This window comes from Dysidea avara, chromosome 5 (genome assembly GCF_963678975.1).
Source record: "Dysidea avara chromosome 5, odDysAvar1.4, whole genome shotgun sequence".
In the NCBI taxonomy this organism is placed as follows: Eukaryota; Metazoa; Porifera; class Demospongiae; order Dictyoceratida; family Dysideidae; genus Dysidea; species Dysidea avara.
The window spans coordinates 31,571,596-31,590,553 of record NC_089276.1 but is presented as its reverse complement, the minus strand read 5'-3'; the positions used below and the strand labels follow the sequence as shown (position 1 = coordinate 31,590,553).

At 37.8% G+C, this 18,958-nt stretch overlaps 3 protein-coding genes across 4 annotated transcripts; 2 read left to right on the top strand and 1 right to left on the bottom strand.

Annotated features, from left to right (window-relative positions):
* Window positions 1–5,963: 5,963 nt before the first annotated feature.
* On the bottom strand, window positions 5,964–7,310 carry LOC136255445 (influenza virus NS1A-binding protein-like). Of its 2 annotated transcripts, XM_066048215.1 has the most exons (3): window positions 7,076–7,310; window positions 6,670–7,027; window positions 5,964–6,603 (listed from the first exon to the last, which is right to left on the bottom strand). In XM_066048215.1, the coding sequence occupies exons 1-3, from the start codon at window positions 7,157–7,159 to the stop codon at window positions 6,077–6,079; spliced, it is 969 nt and encodes a 322-aa protein (XP_065904287.1). In that variant the 5' UTR covers window positions 7,160–7,310; the 3' UTR covers window positions 5,964–6,076. The 2 variants fall into 2 exon arrangements, with proteins under 2 accessions (XP_065904287.1, XP_065904286.1); XM_066048214.1 differs by having other exon boundaries at window positions 5,964–7,027; window positions 7,076–7,278.
* LOC136255444 (NACHT, LRR and PYD domains-containing protein 10-like) lies at window positions 7,082–15,946 on the top strand. Its single transcript, XM_066048213.1, has 3 exons — window positions 7,082–7,537; window positions 14,726–14,998; window positions 15,104–15,946. Exons 1-3 carry the CDS (start codon window positions 7,510–7,512, stop codon window positions 15,931–15,933), a joined length of 1,131 nt encoding a protein of 376 aa, XP_065904285.1. The 5' UTR covers window positions 7,082–7,509; the 3' UTR covers window positions 15,934–15,946.
* Window positions 15,947–15,985: 39 nt separating this feature from the next.
* LOC136255193 (ribonuclease inhibitor-like) lies at window positions 15,986–17,374 on the top strand. Its single transcript, XM_066047915.1, has one exon. The coding sequence runs from the start codon at window positions 15,986–15,988 to the stop codon at window positions 17,372–17,374; it is 1,389 nt and encodes a 462-aa protein (XP_065903987.1).
* Window positions 17,375–18,958: the final 1,584 nt, after the last annotated feature.

Genomic DNA, 18,958 nt, shown 5'->3' with positions numbered 1-18,958 from the left:
ACTACATAGTAATACATATTCTTACTTGGTGTAACGTGATTAAAAAGTGGACACTTAAGATACTCTTTCATAGTCGCAGTCCATTCAATGGTACACATGCATTTGGATCATTTCTATAGCTTCTCTAATGATGAACATTATATCATGGTCCCATGCAGGAGAAGGACTCCACAACACATTATACATTACTTGTAATGCAATGAGTGAAAATAAGTGATATAGAATATTGAAAGTATTTTACACCCATGCACACCTATAGAACATTAGAAAAAATAAACCCTAGGCCTGTACATGTATTCATGCAAAGGAGATAAATATGTTAACCAATTCCATAAATTTTGCATATGTATTTGTGTACTTAAGACCTGCTTGACATGCTTACTTATCTTCAAAATGTGCATGAATGTACATGTAAAATGCTTTTAAAAATAATTGTAGTAATTACTTTTTATACACACTGAGTTACAAGTACAGCATACGTACATGATATAATTCCTGGGACATTAGTATTAGAGTTCACAGAAGTGCCTGGGATCTAATGTATGGAATATGTCATTATAAGTGTCCAGGTTATCAAGGTGACGACATTATCTTCAGGGTGTCCTTTTTCATTGTATCTACGCAGCCAGCATTCAGGGTGTTCTATTTGAGGAGTTACACTGTATTAATGCATCCACTTAAACAATGTAGTGTGGAGTGGGCCTACATATTTAAGTGCACTGTGGTGGGATTGGACTTAATAAAGAAGGTACTTTGGAAAGAAGGTAAAAAGCTCACATTTTCTGGACACACCTTGGTTTTATTTTGAAATCCACCTGTTTATCTGGACCATTTTTGGATCCATCAGACAGAATGGCTGCATTGGATCTAGTGGGCAAAATTTTAAGCATAATAATATTATTATGTATCCGGTGCTGAAATAAATCTTAGCCTGCAACAAGATTCTAGTCCTAACATGACTGTACACTACTGTACACTACAGTAAGTGTACCTTGTACATTGAAAAGCACTAAGAGGTGCTTATTTAAATTGTTATACAGAATTTTACAAACTAGAACTTTGAGTGTGTTCACAAAGAAGTTGTAAAATTAATATAGTTAACTTCCATTTAATATGCATTTCACGACTTTTTATCAATAAGATGCCTAGGGGCACTGAACTGGTCATCTCCTTATGAAATTGCATTTTGATGCAGCACACTAGGGTGTACTAAACTTAATTCATTTGCATGCATGGACAAAGCTTGCTAACCACTACATCATTGTGTATGACACATTTTACTACAAACAATAACTGATTTATGGTACGGATATATAGTATAATGACTTGAGTGAAGAAGTGTGAACTCAAAATAAGGGACTTTTCTGTGAGGTCATAAACCATAAATTAATTGTGAATGACAGGTTGAACATTATTTCACTGGATTTTCATGGACAAAATTTCCAGTAGCGTAATAAATCACACAGTAACTCTATCACAGTTTAACCAAACTATAGTGTGTGCATGTTGCATATAGTGATTTTGTTTTTATCAGAAAATTCATATAGAGTGCAGGTATGCAGTTCATCACTAACATGCTGCCACAAATGCTCTACTAGATACATATAATTATCACTTGAGCTCTCCATATTACTGGCAGCTGACATCTTATGTCCAAAACATGGCTGACATCACCCACAATAAGATTCTAATCCTGTGTGATCCACGGGCCATTACACTAGTACAGTGATAAATCAGTTTAATACACTACAATTGGTGCTTCTAGTAAAATGCTGCAAACAGCACTAATGTTAGTGGGATTTAATATAAGCACAGGGCTTATGATAAGAATTTTTAAGTATCAGGACAAATGTCCTGCAGTTGGTTGGACAAACATTTAACTGGTTGGATATACACAAATACACTGTTACACTGCAATTAAGTGGGTAGTTGGAAAAGGCGGATACAGTCAGACACGGACACGGATATTTTCAAAAAGCATTTTTACATTTATATAACAGTTATTTTTCATACCTAACGCTGTTTTTAAAGCAGCATTCGCTTCCAGACCGAGGAGTCGATCTTGTCATTGCGCTTATCCATATATAAGCGCATGTGCGAAGGATACACTATCACTCTAAAGACCATATAGTGTTGATACAGACTCTAGAAATCTAATTCAGAGTCATAGAGATTAATCTAGCATGTCCCAACCTAATCTCGTAGGCCAGGTCCTTGAAACCCCCCACACTTGGTATAAGTGCCTGCGCCTTATACTAAAAGGAGGAAGATTGTGGATTTGGTCTGCTGACTAAGTTGCATGGGGCATACAAACTAATCTCTACAACTATATAACTCTGCATTAGACTTTAGAGCATGTGTACAACACTATATGGTCTTTGGCATGCTGTGGAGTGCTGGTCTAGTCCTTCACACGTGCGCTTATAAATGGATAAGCGCTATGACAAGATCGACACCTGGGTCTGGAAGTGAAGACTGTTGTAAAAACAGCATTAGCTATGAAAATAACTGTTAAATAAATGAAGGGGTCAGCGGCAAAAGGGTACAAGTGTCATTAGAAAATTTTAGGTGATCACATAGTGGGCATTAAACAGAACTTCGGGACATAATAGAATTATTGTAATATTTGCTAAAACCTAATTTGAGACTGCAATGAATATTTAAATTTTGTTGCTTACATAGTGACAAGATTATTTACATGGCAAAAATAGAGAATTCCAATTTTTAGAAAATGGAAAATTTAAAAATGGCACATGTCCCCCTTTTCCACTGACCCTTTCAAATGTAAAAATGCTTTTTGAAAATGTCCGTGTCCACGTCCGACCTTATCCACCTTTTCCAACTACCCCAATTAAGTAGCCTGAGTATTGTTTGTCACACCCACAAAAATGCGGAATAGCTACTTTTTGGGGGTTTCAGTACAGCAGAAGGGTTCTCCCCTGGTTTGCAAGAATGTAGCATCTCCTAGCAACCAACTGGTAGCTATTGTTAATAGAATAAACAGTCATGCAAAGAACAGAATGTCTTAGCCAAATCCATGTATGGCAGGAATTTGTCTGTTGTCCAAATTTTCAGTGCACAACTATACCATGCAAGTGTGTCCATCTGAACTGGGGGTGTGTGCACAATATTTAACTGCAGACAAGTAAAATTTTGCAACATGGGGAAATACGTGTGGCTATGGAAATTGGAAATACATGTGGGCACTGATGAAAAACAGAAATCATTAAATAATACCAATTTTTTGTTAATTCCACCCTTGCACATGACAATTGCCATTGTGAAATGTTTAAATTGCTAAAACTTAGTCAAACTATTCTAGTTGCTATTATGTAATGTATAGACACTAACTCATATTGCAGTGATTGAATTATATAATAATTGAAGTGTTGAGATGAATGAAGACTAGAAAACACAAAACAAAATTGTTTACTTAGTTGACGCCTCATACTGTATTAGTCTCTTGACCACACCCACTTGTGCTTTGTTTCCATACAACCTTTATTGCACAGTATGGTAGTACTGTACATTAGGGATCACGGTGGTTTGCACTAATATTGACCAGAAACCAGCCTCATGGGGCCTTGGCAGCATTGGTTGGGCCTAAAAGTATCTTCAGAGTGGCCAAAAAATTAATGCTTCCAAAAATTGCTACTGAATTTTTTAAATATTATATTTTAACATTTTTGGACTGATCTAACTGATGCCTTAATTCAAACAAGTGCAACTCGATACTGGCTAACGCTATGAGCTTGATTTTTTACTGTTTGTTGGTAAAGCAGATGTAACAAATGAAAATCATCTATGTTTTCCATTGTGACTGGATTGATTGCAGAGGTACTTCTCATACTATTCATTGTTTGCAATGGCTGAACATACAGTAGCTGTAAATACAATTTTGAACCTAAAAATGAAGCACAATGTTAATTCAGTAATAAAGGGTGTATGTTCATTAAATCTGGCGACATTCTTTCCTTTAATTCATGATCAGGTTGCTCAGGTTCAAAAAAGTCAACGAACACAAAAATTCCATTTCAAGTCAATTAGGGTTCAAAGTAGGGAAACAAGGGGGGGCACCTACACATGCAGATATACCAATGGACATTTAATCCCTAATGCAGTGGCGGATTTAGGGGGGTTTCAAGGTTTCCACGGAAACCCCCTTTGAAAAATGATTGCATAACAATTAAATGTTTTAATTATCGCAGCGTGCGTCTCGATTGAGATACTCTAATAGAGCAGTCACAGTAGCTACTAAAGTAGTGTGTAGGAAGTTATTTAATATATTTTATGTACTATTACTAGGCTGTGACCTTTTTTTTTTTTTTTTTGGTCTCACCTTACCAAACCAGACGATGTAGTGCAAACTTTTGCGTATCTCATGTCAATATATATCTCCACCTTCTAAACAGGAAACCCCCTTTATAAATTCCTAGATCCGCCACAGTAATGGGTATATAGGCTGAAGTATAGGGATTAAATATCCACTAGCATATCTGCAGGTATACGTGATCTCCCTTGTCTCACTACTTATGATATTGAACTTTTAATCCAACAAGTGAATGTGTTACCACATAACTCTCAATAGCACCTCGATGTATTATTTTGAAATATGTCAAGCGATTAACAGGGGCAGATCTAGGATTTGTAAAAGGGGGGGCTAACTCAAGGTTGGGTAGAGGTGTGCAAAGCATGCTGGAACTAGGGGGGTCTGGGGGCATGCCCCCCCCAGGAAAATTTTGAAAAATAGATGCTAAAATACTGCAATTTGGAGACATTTCCACATAAAATTCATAATATTTTCTGCCTGTAGATATTTTATATACTGCCTTTAGATTATAGGTATGGCTCTCTAAAGCATTTTGCTAATGGAAAAGTTTGGTAGGTACAGACAACCAAGTACATGATGCACCCCTCTCACAATTGCACAATACTGAATAGGTGCATGTTAGAATTATTAAGAATGTCGAAAGTGGAAAATTTTGAAATTTGAACAATACAAGATTGAATCTGAGAGCATTTTCAAGGGAATTAAATATTGCCATACACATTAACTACACAAGTAGATGAATGAAGCCCTTTAAACAGACCAATGCACTTCATTGTATGTATAGGTGCTGGCAGATTTGGAAAAATTCCATAACAGAACCAACTACATGTTTCCAGTGAATGTTCTATTAGAGTAGTTAGCTGACTGCTCTATTAGAGTATCTCGATCTTGTACACCTCCAATGCTGATCCGGGTCCTTGTTGCATAAACTTTAGCATAAATCCACTGATAATACCTTGGAAAGATGTTTATAAGGTAATTTTATGAGTATTTGTATTATTAGTGATCATATAATTATGCTAAGACAAAATTTCATTATAATACTCAGCATATTGATCAAGTAAAGCCTAAATATGAAGGGGGGGGGGGCTTCAGCCCCCAAAGCCCCCCCCCCCCCCCCCCCTGGATCCGCCCCTGGATTAGCCAATAGAATTGGCATTACACTTGTTTGTCAAGGTCCCTTGACATAATAAACCTGTTATAATAATAATTTGATTATCTAAAATAGTGTGGTGTGTTTCTATAGTAAATGTCCGACTTGACAAGTAGTGTTACCATAGTAATAGATGCCCCATAGCATAGCAACAGTATGGTTGCTAAGGTAAACATCATTTTGAGACCATGACAATGGTTGCTAAGTGTGATCGTTATACTGCAGTGGTTATTTTTTGAATTTCTGTTGCCTAGTAACAGTTGCTATGGTTGTCAGATTAATTTGCAATAGGACGAATGGCTGTGGTATTCGGAATTAATAGTGTAAGAATTGTAAACAGGAAGGAGTAAAATAGTACAAGGCAAAGCCGAGCACTATTTCCTTCCTGTTTACAATCCGAGAACTATTATTCCGATACCACAGCCATCCATCCTATTACATATACAAATTCCTTATACTTGTGTAGGTAATAAAAAGAACTAAAACGAGAAAAACATTACACCATTTTTAATTAGAATGCAGGAGCAGCAAAACAAACAGATATAAGGTAAGGTACATACCAGCAATGTTACATGAATGCTGATCTGTGTGAATTACTCAAATGTACCAATCCATACATTACTGGAATATAGCCTTTGTTTAAAACCAACGGTTCCACCCAACACAATGAGTTGATTATTAGCCACACCCACAGCTGCAGGACCACTGATTGCTTCTGGAAGATTTGTTATTAGTTCCCATGAATCATTTGATGGGTTGAGAGCATGTACCTCACCAGACTGGGTAGTAGGGTCAGTTGAGTGTCTTCCTCCGACTACCAACAAGAACTTGTTAGCTAAAACAACAGGGGTTTGGCAATGCCAAGGAGTGTCAACAAGAGACTGCCATTTTAACTGGTGTCTTGAGAGAGTCTCCAGAGAAGCAAAAAACACTTGTGGAGAGGCTTGGTTAGTTATAGTCAGTCCACCTACTAGGTAAAGGGAACTATTCACAACAGCAGCCTTTAGTTGGTAGTGTGGTACTGGTAGGTTGTCACAAGTATACCAACATCCATCGGTAGTGTCCAGTAACTCGGTGTATGGTATAGTAGTTACTTTACCTTCTACATCAGCTTTTCCTCCTATAATAATCAACATAGCTTGGTGCACAACAGCAGTAGCACAACTCCTAGCAGTAGGCATCTCACTGTAATCCTTCCATGATTTCTCGTCATCAAGGACTAGCACTTTGTTCGTGACATCATCATCTGGTGTTACTCCTCCAGCTGCGATTAGTTTGCCATTCAGTACAGCCATAGCAAACCAACGATAAGGTGTAGTAATAGGAGATAGGCTCCACTGGTTGGTAGATAAATTATAGACATCTATTCTATAGCAGAATTGGTAATCATAGGCACTTTTCCCTTCAAATCCACTACCAACATAAACTGATCCATTTAGCTCAACTGCTATACATGATGATCGACTTATTGGAAGCGAAGCTTTGTCTTGCCACTGCACTTTGGCGACTTTACCAAAAATATCAAGAGTTCCAAAGGCGGGTTTCTAAATAAAATATGTATAAACTGTAACAGCATATGATTCTTGGGTCACCTGTGGTTTAACCTCGGTTGTAGCAGTTGGTAATAGCGTTGTGACAGGTTTCTCGGCTACTTGCAGTTGATCCATACTTGCCATATCCTACAGGATTCTCCTGGACCTCTTCACTCGAGCCTCACAGGTGGTCACGTGTACAAAACAAATGCGGCGATATTTGGGGAAAATGCCCGACCTTTTTGCGTAGGGTGTGAAACTGAAAATTTATATTGAAACTCAGCTGAAATTTTGTATTGAAACTCGAGTATTTGGTGTCTACTGACTGAGCCAGAGCATCTATTCGTAATTAGCTACAGAGCGAGCTACAAACGGAACGCGTCATCAAGTGTCACTGATTGGTTGATCAACAAGTAATGTTGTGTTCTTGACAACTAATTAGGCTAAGGATTACTCACTCTGTTAACTATACGTGGCAGCCATAAAAGCTGATTATGGCAACTATTCCCATTGGAAAAACTGGTGAGTACATGTGGTGGCAAAATTGATCCAGTGTATATATATATAGCTAATAATAATATTAATTACTGATGTGTAGGCCTCCAAATAACCCATTATATTCTGTACCATTATGCACCTATCAATGTCATGCCCCACCTACCCCAGGTCGGGCAGGAGTGGAGATTTACAAAAACCAGACAACAAATTTCCCACACCTGGGGACAACTTCAAGTTACAAATCCTGTACTTATTTATACTATTTACCTCGGGAATCATGCTAACAACATAGTTTATCCACATTGCAAATGCCCCTACCCTGGAGGGTGATGAATCCCCTACAAATCCTTGCCTGACCTGGGGTAGGTGGAGCGTCACATTGATAGGTGTGTTTTTCAATCAAAATGATCTTGTAAGGGTGTCAGCTTACATGTCAGTGAGTGTGCTATCAAGTTGGCAGCACACATTCATGTTTGTGTTATTACTAGATGCTTAGAGTAATTGGTCATTCTACAGACACCATCATGTGGACATTGTTATATCACCTAGATCCAGCTACTAACTGCGAATGAGACTGCACTACTTTGAAGTGCTTACTTGTTCTTGCGTTAGAATTGTAGTAGCATAGCACTGTTACTGTGAGTTTGAGAGTCACATTTTTGAGATCTTCCAGGCCATTAATTAAGGCCATTCAAATAAATTCTCTGTTTCCCATCCTGGACTCAGGCATATTTGCATGTGGGCAGGCAGTTTATTTACATTATTCCATTATAAGATAGCCATTATTTGTCTGGTTCAACCGTAAAAAGCTGTTTTAAAGCATGCTTAAGCTTGTATCTTCCATTTTAAGTTGCAAACATGAATTTGTGCAGATTTGATAGCACTGCTGACACTTGAGCTAACACTAGCAAGATGGCTTTTACTGAGCTTGTACAGAATACAAGAATAACCAGAAAATAATGGAAGAGTATGGAATAATGGAATATATTAAACAATATAGATATTATAATACTTAACTGCTGACAGTATAACCAGATGCGGGCAGTGGATGGGAAACAGAGAACTTATTTGGAGTGGCCTAACTGAGCAGTGATGGATGTATTGGACTAAGAAGCATTAACCTTAAAAAACTGCAAGACAATCCACGTCTTCTGCCATGTCAGTCTTTGCACCTGCTTGAATGTCACTCTTGTCATTTATCCAAAACCATTTTCTGCTACTATGTGGAAATTTCCTATGGAGGCATTGTTTTGCATCACGAAAATGCACAACAAAACCCAAAAAGAATGGTTATAGTGATTGCTAGCTAGGGTTAGCTAACCCATAAAGGAGCTAGTTTCCTGGCTTGGAAATATCAAGATTTGTACACTCTGTTAAAGCAGTCACATAATTTATATTGATGATAAGCTTGCCATCTACACCAAAATTTAATATTGAAAACATCTGGATGGGAAACCGCTAGTCTTGTGCTCAGCTGGGCTCACGCAAATGCGCAAACACCGTTTGATGACAATGCTTAAATTTCTTGGGCTAGGAATGCGATTCAGCCAAAATATTGGCTGGCCAATCAGACCCAAAGAGTTTCATAATTGTTTAAAAACAGTTTCTGGTTAAAAGTCAAGTCATAATTCTTCGGTCTTATAAGGTGAAATCGGAAAACACAGCTTGACAACAAACATCTTGAACAACCTAGGTGAATAACTTCTGATATAAACAGCTTTCAATTGTCTGCTTCCAACACATTCACACAGTTGTGCAACTCATCGATTCTGATTGGCCAGCAAGTAGTTTGGCTGGATTGCATTTCCAAGCCCAAGAAATTGAACATTGTCACCAGACGATGTAGCTGGGCATGAGACTAGAAAATCGCAGTCTCATTTACAGTGGCAGCAGGTTTTCGTGCCATGGTATAACCATGGAAAAACTGATAAAGGCATTGTAGAGTATTTTTCAAACTCTGGATACCACATAATAACAGACTACATAATTGTACTACTACTCAGCACCGTAAGGTTGACTTGGTGCCATGTGATTGATAAGCCCGACTTTTCACTGTAACAATTTTTTTTGTAGCAGTTATCTATGTGTTGTGTGAGATCCTTCTTATAAATATGTGTTATTGCTAAAGCTGACTTGAAATGCCATTAAAAACTGTTTTCTAAAGCGATGCACTGGACTTTGTACTTTGGTGGTCTAGGTATAGTTTGTATATTGAGAGTTATCTAATTGGTGCCTTGGTGACTACAGTATGATACAAAGGGGAGGGAAGGGTTGATTGGTGCCTTGGTGACTATGATAAAAGGGTAAGAAAAGGTCGATCACTACTTACCAACCACAGGAGCTGACTACGTAGCATGATCTGCAAACGCTACACTACAGGTTACAGTTGAAGATCTGAAACATGTCTTGGTGCCCTGCATGCCACAGGAGACATGTACAATGCATGCATCATGTGTCTACTTTAGTCCTTCATTGTGTCCCACTTTCCTCTCAAGGTTGTGAATTCCTGTGGGTAGTGAATCAATGGCTTCATATGCTGGCTAAAGCTATCATGTCAGATTTATACCATAATTTTCTCACTGTGCCTCTTATGTTATACAGCCAAAGAGAGCTAAGTGATTGGAGACGTGCTGTTTGTACATGTTTTACCTCTGATTATTGTGACTGATGTATGTGAGTCATCAGGTTATCGGGTAATTTGAGACACATTTTATCATAGTCTTGTGGACTTATCTGATTCACTTTATTGAATATCCAGATTGGATCACATGTGATTATATTAACCAGTTCAATTGCAAATTAATGCAGTTTGTGCATACTCAGGAAACTTACACAGAGTCACTCCCACTTATTGGGAATGTGTGTTGCCGTCTCTAGACATACATGGTACCACACTCACATGTCAGAATTGTGGGTTGTTTTCAGTAGATATACACCCACTTATCAATCATTGATTTTGGGTATTTAAAATACTCTTTGATAGCTACTTGTTTACTCTTTCCTGGATGGGATCTGAATCTAACCTGACTTAATTAAAACAGAGGCATGCATCAAGAGCTAGCATAGATAGTGAGAGGTGTAGTTTCAGGCACAATTCTGTCCGAGGTCCACTAGTTAGCTCTGAATTTATGGAATTGTCTGCAACTTACAACTCTAATAAATTCTGATATGTTTGGTATCATTCTTTCTTTTGATGAATTTATGTACAAACTTTTATACCCAGCAATAGGCAATTTAATTCTTTAGGTGTCCACAACCTACCAGCAAACAAACAAACAAACAAACAAACAAACAAAAAACAATTAAAAAAATTAATTAGTTCAAGTCAGGTTGCTGCACGCAAAGAATATTCTCTGGGGACAGCAATTACTGCTGCTCTATCGAGTACTATTTTGGAATGGGAGAAACTTTGTTTTGAGATGTTTTTCATTGTTGTAATGGTTTCATTAAGGTAATGGCCAAGGCAGCCAATTTCAACAGTGTAGTACTGACTCATGAACCCCAGGCGATCAAGCTCAGCAACTTGTTGGTACTCAGGCTTTCCTTCTTATGTTGATGCACAGCAGTAAGGTGGTCAGTATGGGCAGGTGAGCTCCAGTAACGACACGGTTTTCAGTTCTTCATTATACACAACTATATCATGCTGGTCAGGGCATACTAGTAAAGCAGGTAGAATTGTGGCAGGAGGTGAATCTGATGCACGTTTGCCATCCAAATCAGCAAATATTTCGACATTGTCTAGACAAGCTTGCAGTTCAGCCATCAGGAATGACAACACAGCATCATGGTGATAAATATACCTGCCGGCCTGTTGTAAAGCTACAGGACAGCCATTTAATACATGATGGGAGGTAGGACGAGGTGGCTGACAAAGAGAACAAGTTGCTCCTGTTTGTATGTGGCAGTGACGTACATTTAATGGAGTAGGAAAGGTAGCTTGTAATACAAATGAGAGCTGGACTGGATGAAACCCTAACAGAAGTCAATTCCACAACTTTGATTCGGCTTCCAGAGTAGCACTGTTTTCAAATTTACACTGCACTGACAGAGTGTCCAGCTTCTCTTGACAAAGTTTTGTTTCTTTATAGATGGCAAGGTATTTGCTAGCAGTATAGAGTTTGCAAGCTGTTGGAATAGTGTCAAGTTGTGCTCTGGTTTGACAGAGTATCTCTTGATGAGAACTATTAATCTGAAGGAGGTTAGAGGAAAGATCTAGCTGCAATGCTAACTCCTGTATCAGTGGGTCTGATGATTTAGAGATGTTAGCGAGTAAGCTTAGCGTACACTGCCTTGAAATTGAGGACACACTGGGACGACAGACACCAAGATCACATGAGTGGCACTGCGAGGCAAACATAGCCAGTGTTTCAGGTATTTAGTGGCTAAATTTTCTGTAGTTTAGTCAATAGACCTTATTCATTTAGAACAATAAGCGCCCTTTGATACCATACAAGGATTTTTATTTGCCATGGTGATGGCTTTTAGGATGCCATTTTGAGTTCCCAAACTTGGCGAGCATGACAGTTGCTATCATGTTACCATAGTTATGGTACTGCAAATGGAAAATACTGGCGGACAATCCCTTCGCAATAGGTTATAAGAGTTGCAAAATTAATTCAGTGAATAAGGTCTATATTGACAGTTGATGTCATTTATCGTCCACTCGTTAGCTTGCGTACATCAATTATCATCTGGTTTAAGGTATTTCGCTAGGCATTCTCACACAATTTGAAACTAAACCTTGCCAATAGTACAAAGTAGTCTACCAGTACTAATTGTAATTCCTCCAGAATTTCAAGTAAGTCTTATGCACGATTTTCTAAATATAGTTAAATCAATTTCTAATAAAACAAATACTTCAGCAGTATTTTAATGTTTAATAAACACACTTTAAAGCAAATTACGCAGGACTAATATTTCATCAAAGATGTTGCAAAGGTCACCACAGTAATTCTGGTGCCACTGAGTAGAGCTGTAGCTACATTGCTTCCTGCTGTATGGCAATGTAACCAATGATGTACAAGCTCTTTGTCATTGAATGATAACCAATAACTTCTATCCACTGTGTATGGGATTATTATTTACTATGTACACCTTGCTCCTAAGCAGTGTAACATATCTTCAACACTTGACAGCATGTGACAAGCCTCCAACCTCTAACAACCAAGCGTACTGTAGTCAGCGGTGCCTAAAAGTGGGCACATGTTATGTTTTTAAAAATACTCCCTTGCTTTTGTAATCAATTCTCCTGTTTTGATAGTCTTATATAAGACTTTACTGTGATTCACTTAACTTTCTGAGTTATTTTCTCCTATGTATCTCCATGCTCATCACTTCCAACTATCACAGCAGGTCCTTCTGTCTTCTTTGCCCACATAAATGATCCAAAATGGTTGTCTCTTTACAGCCACTAATCCATCTTGTTAAAACAGTACAAAGAACACAAATTCCAAGTCTTATCAGTGGTGACTTAATTGAAAAACAGATGCATATATGTCCAAACAAGCTTTATTCCACTGGGAAAGGTGATTATTCCGGCAGAGTCAATCACTAGAGCCTTTTGAATAACTGCAGTCTGTCTCTTCTTAGGTCGAATGTCACGTGTAAGGCTCAGTGTGCACTACAACAACAAAAACAACACAGTACTGTTTAGTAGGATTCCCTCCTAAAGTGACAAGTGCTGCTAAAAATATCTGACTTTCTGCACCAAACTTGCTATTCTTTATATCTTCAATTAAATAAATAGTAATTTTCTTCATGCCAGGAAACCATACCTAAGCATTCATTTTCCATATTAACCGTTTCCTTGAAGGAGTGTATTTAAGTGCCCCAAAATCATTTGAGGAGCTTATAACAAATTGTACTATTATCCCTGGTAGTCATTTAGCAGCTAAACTGTGCTTATAAAATGATTGGGATGGGCCGTGCCCTTTAAATGATCAGAACACACCATGATACCTCTAGTAAGCACTGCTGAGACCATTGCCCTCAACGATCTAGGCATCTAGTTCCATAGGAATCAAGACATTGTACCATGTCTAGTGAGATCATGATACTCTAATACAGCAGTCACAGCCACACGTGTGCATTTTATAGACTGTTGTGAATGTGTGATATGTATGTAAAATTATCAATTAAGTTAATTGTATTAACTATGTGGGCCATGTCATTTTTAATTTATTAGGGATCAGCAGGGAAACAAGGGAGGTTGTCTACTGCAGCTATACTAGTGGACATTTGATTCCTACTTCAATCATATTATACAGAGTATAGCCATGAGATTGTAGAGGTGTAGATGACCTCCCTTGTTTTCTTGCTTTTTTCTACTCAAATATAAAACTCTAATTTTTCGTTATACTTGTTCGTTTACTTTTTTTTGTAACAAAAATCACTGGTGAACCACAGATACCACATCAGAGGAAAGAATGGTGCCAGTCAGATGTAATGCATGGCCTGACTATCAACTACTGGAAAGTGTTGTTGCCTTTTCGCTTCATTTTTAGCTTTGCTCCATCCATATAAAGCATTGCAAATGAAGAACAGTGCAAGAAGTGCCTCTGCAATCAATTCAGACATTGCAATTAAGTGTGTGCCTTAACTATCAATTATTGGAAAGCGAATGACTATTTCACTTCATTTTCAGTATGTTCTACCCGTTATACAGCATTACAATTAACAGTATGAGAAGGGCCTCTGCAATCAATCTGTTCATTATAGAAATTAGACAATTCTCATAACAGCCGGCTTGCATTGAAGCCACTGCACATTACCACAAATCAACACCTTCTAGACAGTGGAGAAAGAAATAACACACAAAGGCAGACAAAGGTAAGTCAATGATACATGAGCTGTAGTTGCATGCTGTGATTGCCGAAAAGGCATCTTGGGGGCCAAAACGACGTCAAACAGTGAAGAAATTAAGCCCATAGCATTAACCAAAGTTGAGTTGTGCTTAGTCAGTTAGTAGAAAATTCAGTTAAAGAGAAAAAAATTTTAAATTTTATAGAAGCGTGTTGGAAGGATTTTGGGGGATTGTTCTGAAGGCATTTTGTTTTGGGCTTGGTTATGCCTAACCAAACTAACCAATACTGTCAAGAAGGAAAGGCGAGGCTGCTTTTTTTTGGGGGGGGGGGGGGGGGCAAGAAAACCCAAACCTCCATGATCTCTACTATACAGTACTACCCTACCGTGCTTATTCTTACACCATGGCAGGAAATGACAGACCTACTGAGCGTGACTTCAACATTCATGTTGTTCCTAATTATGCCACGAAATGGAGAGAGTTGGGTGCTTTATTGGGATTAGCATCATCAAAACTTGACATAATAGAATATGACCATCCTCATAGCTGTGAAGAAAGATGTAAAGCAGTTCTAAGGAAGTGGCTGAAAATAGATGTCTGTGCCACATGGGGTAAACTGGTAGAAGCTACAGCTGCTGTCTATTTGTCATCTGGTAATGTATCGGCACATGTGACTACAGAAGGTATTTTGTATAGTACAGTGTACTGTTGTTTACTAATACAGATTTTGATACCTACATGTAGATTACTTACTCTTATTAACGTATGTGTTTACTGGTACTTTGTAGTGTTGGCAGTCCTGCAGTTATCACATCATGTGAAAGGAGTTTACAAGCAAACAAGATTTGATGTTGGAAAAGATACTTGGCCTCTTGAACCACCTAAAGATTTTACCCCAATAGTATTAGTACATTATGAAGAACAGCACACACTTAAAGACTCCATAACAATCACCAAAGTTGTTCACACAGGTAGCATCAATAGTGTCATCTCTGCTGCTAGTGATCAGTCATCTCCAAGTATAGATGAGTCGTTAAGAGAAGCTCTTCAGACTAGCAAAGTAACAAAAAATGTTGTTGACATATTGGTACACTTTGAACAGTGTGACAGTCCACAGACAATACTTATAGAAGGTGCACCTGGCATTGGAAAGTCAATTCTTATGAAGCACATTGCATACTGTTGGGCTGAAGGGAGAGTAATGAATAACTTTAAGCTCCTACTATTGATCTGTCTCAGGGACCCTAGAGTTCAGAAAGCGTCTTCAATCAAGCAGCTCCTTCAGTCCTTTTACCATCGTAACATGGATGTGGCTAAACTTGAGTCTTGTGATGAAGCTCTTTTACAAGATAATGGGAAGTTTCTTGTTTTACTTCTTGATGGCTATGATGAATTTCCTGAAGGTCTAAGGGAGAACAGCTTAATAGCTGGTATACTTGACCGTCAAGTGCTACCAGAATGTGGCCTGATAGTATCATCTCGCCCTCATGCTTCACTGCTTTTACATGCAAAGGCTGACCTTCGAGCAGACATCCTTGGCTTTACCAGTGAGGAACAAGAACACTTCATTCAACAGTCACTAAAAAAAACAGCCACACAAAATACCAGGTCTCACTAACTATCTTGGGAATCACACAACAATCAGAAGTCTGTGCTTTACACCATTTAACATGCTAGTGCTCCTCTTTCTTTACAAACATGGAATAACTTTACCAGATAATCCTACTGACCTCTACAAACAATTCATTAGCCTCACTCTCTGTCGAAACCTTGCTAAACTTGGTATTACTTGCAAACAAGTTACAGCAGATCTTCAAAATCTTCCAGATCCTTGTGGTGAGATTATACAACAACTTTCAAGGCTTTCCTTGGATAAATTAAACAGCAACCAGTTGGTATTTACTTTAGATGAGATAAAAGGTTACTGCCCACAATTGGAAACCATACCAGGTGCTATTAATGGTTTTGGACTTCTACAAGCTGTGGAACATATTGATATCTTTCAAGCAATAAAAACGTTTCACTTTATTCACTTTTCAGTGCAAGAGTACCTTGCTGCTCACTGTATACTTTGCTTACCTCCACAAGAGGAGTACAAAATCCTTGATGAGTACTTCTGGAGTGATATCCATCACAATATGTTTAACTTTTATGTTTCACTTACAAAAGGACAAAGTCCTTCTTTTAAGCAGTATCTTTGTAGTGGAAGTGAAGCAACCTTCTCCATTGCTGATAAATTCCTCAAAAATAAGATGAAACGTCTTCGTCTTTATCACTGTTTCTATGAAGCTGATGACAAGCAAATGTGTCATACTATTGAGAAAACATTTTCTGATGGAGTGATTAAGTTTCCAGTTCCATTATCACCCAGCGACCTCCTTGATGTTACAACGATGCTTACCTGTTCATCTATTAAGCAATGGAAGATGCTTGAATTTGGTAACTGTCATATTCAAGATAATGGAGTTCGGTTATTGCATCGTAGTTTAATGAACAGTGGTGTTTCTATTCATGAACTTAGGTTGTACAATAATGATTTAACTTCATCCTCAGACAGCTTTCTCAGTGACATTGTTATAAGCTGCAAGGTAAAAGTGTTAAACGTTGGCTTTAGCAAAGCAGTTGGAGAGTCAAAGCATTTTATGTTGTTATCAAAACCTTCCACTGCATTGGAGGTGCTTTATATGTATGATAACGAATACTCATCTGCTAAATGGGCTGAGCAGCTTTTCACTTCGTTAATGACAAATAAATCACTTAAAAAGCTATGGGTTGACAATAATAACATAACTGATGAAATTTGTGTTTTCATTACTAAGGCGTTGCTAGTTAATAATACTCTGAATGAATTGTATATGGGAAACAACCGAATTACTGGAGAGGCTGCACAAGAACTCATTAAAGCACTCAAGGAAAACAATGCATTACAAGTGTTAAGACTGCCAAAATACCCTGAAAACATTACCAAAGTGATCACTGATCTTCAGGAAGTTGTCAATGAAAATAGAAAAGAACATGGTTGTGATAAAAAGTTAGAAATAAAGTTTCCGCAATTTTAAAGCTACATTTTAACATTACATTTTATGCTTGATATTATAATGTAAATACACTACACATGTGGTGAAGATCAAAAGCACTGTAACTGTACGTGTGGTATATGATGTAATGTGGGTGGGGGGAGGGGAGCGCTTTTTCCAAGCACAGTGGCATCTTGCAAAAGTAGTCTGAGCCTGTCTTATGTGCACCTTAATGGTTCTAGATCTTGCCATTGTGGCCAACCACTGCAACCTGAACTGTCCAGAAGAAACGTAAGAACAGTTATGCCGAATATTTTAGCTAAAATAAAATTCAATCAATTAAGGTGATAACAGGTCAATTAGACAGTTATTATTGGATCATGGCTTAAGCAGATTGTATGAAGTTAATGGAAGCACACCACATACTGTGGTATATCAGTTTGTTGGGGCAATTTGAAACAGTGGATGGAAACCAGAAACAGAAAATTAATGGCCAAATCTCCCCATACAGGTACATGTGTGCTGGTTGTTTAGTGGCCACCTCTAGTTCTTTACTAAGCTAGCTTGTTACAAGGACCGCCTCTGTACAAACTGAAAAACCACATCCCTTTTACAAAGACCACTTGTAATAACAAGTCTAGTAACATACTTTTTGACTTTATTAATTAGAGTATTAGACCATCGTATCCCTTGATAGTATCCAGGTCTCAAATAATATCTAAAACCATAAATATCAATGCATACAACAATATCCACACAAGTACAGAAGCAAAAAAAAGTACAACACAAACACAGTTACAAGAGCTATTTATTATTATTATAACAAATACAATACACACAAAAATTACACATCATTACACAATATGATAAAATTATACACCAAGGATGGGAAGTGGAGGACAGAGCAACGTCATCAGGTAGATCATTCCACCTAAGTGCGGCAGAATATTTAAATGGTAATTATGATAGTCTGCAAAACACAGGTTGAACAAATTATTGTTGCATGGATCTAAAGATAATCCAAGAGTATCTAATATTAATATTATGTTCTGTACCTGGAAGTATTACTCAATTTCTCTCTTTTCCTGGCACAGAGACCAAAGAAAATCCATCAAGTGGATAAATTGACTGATTTCCACCACTAAAAGTGACTGTTTTGTCAACTATCTCTGATTTGTCTTACATAGCCAGATCACTTTTTTCTGCCCACACACAAAAAGAAAAAGTTGTCTGGGTAAGTGAGGATTCGTTTCATCTACTGGGTGTAGTATATAGAGCTATAACACAATTATCTAGTGAAATATTAGTATTCTCAAGTGTTACGCATTCTTGGGCATTGTGCATATAAACTATATTTCAGTCATATCCCTCCTAACTATATAATGCACAGAAAATGGATTAAAGCAAAAAGAACATGGCATTAAGATGATTGTAAGAACATGACTCTAGCTACGTGTATGTATATAACTTGATATTGAGACATCAATAGCATCACATTATATGCACAGCTATATAGTACATTCATGAGATGATACCTGAGACAGCAGCTAAAAAACAAAAGTAGATAGTTTTTCTCAAGAGAAATAACATCTGCCAACTGTAGATGATTAGTGGTCACAGTGAATA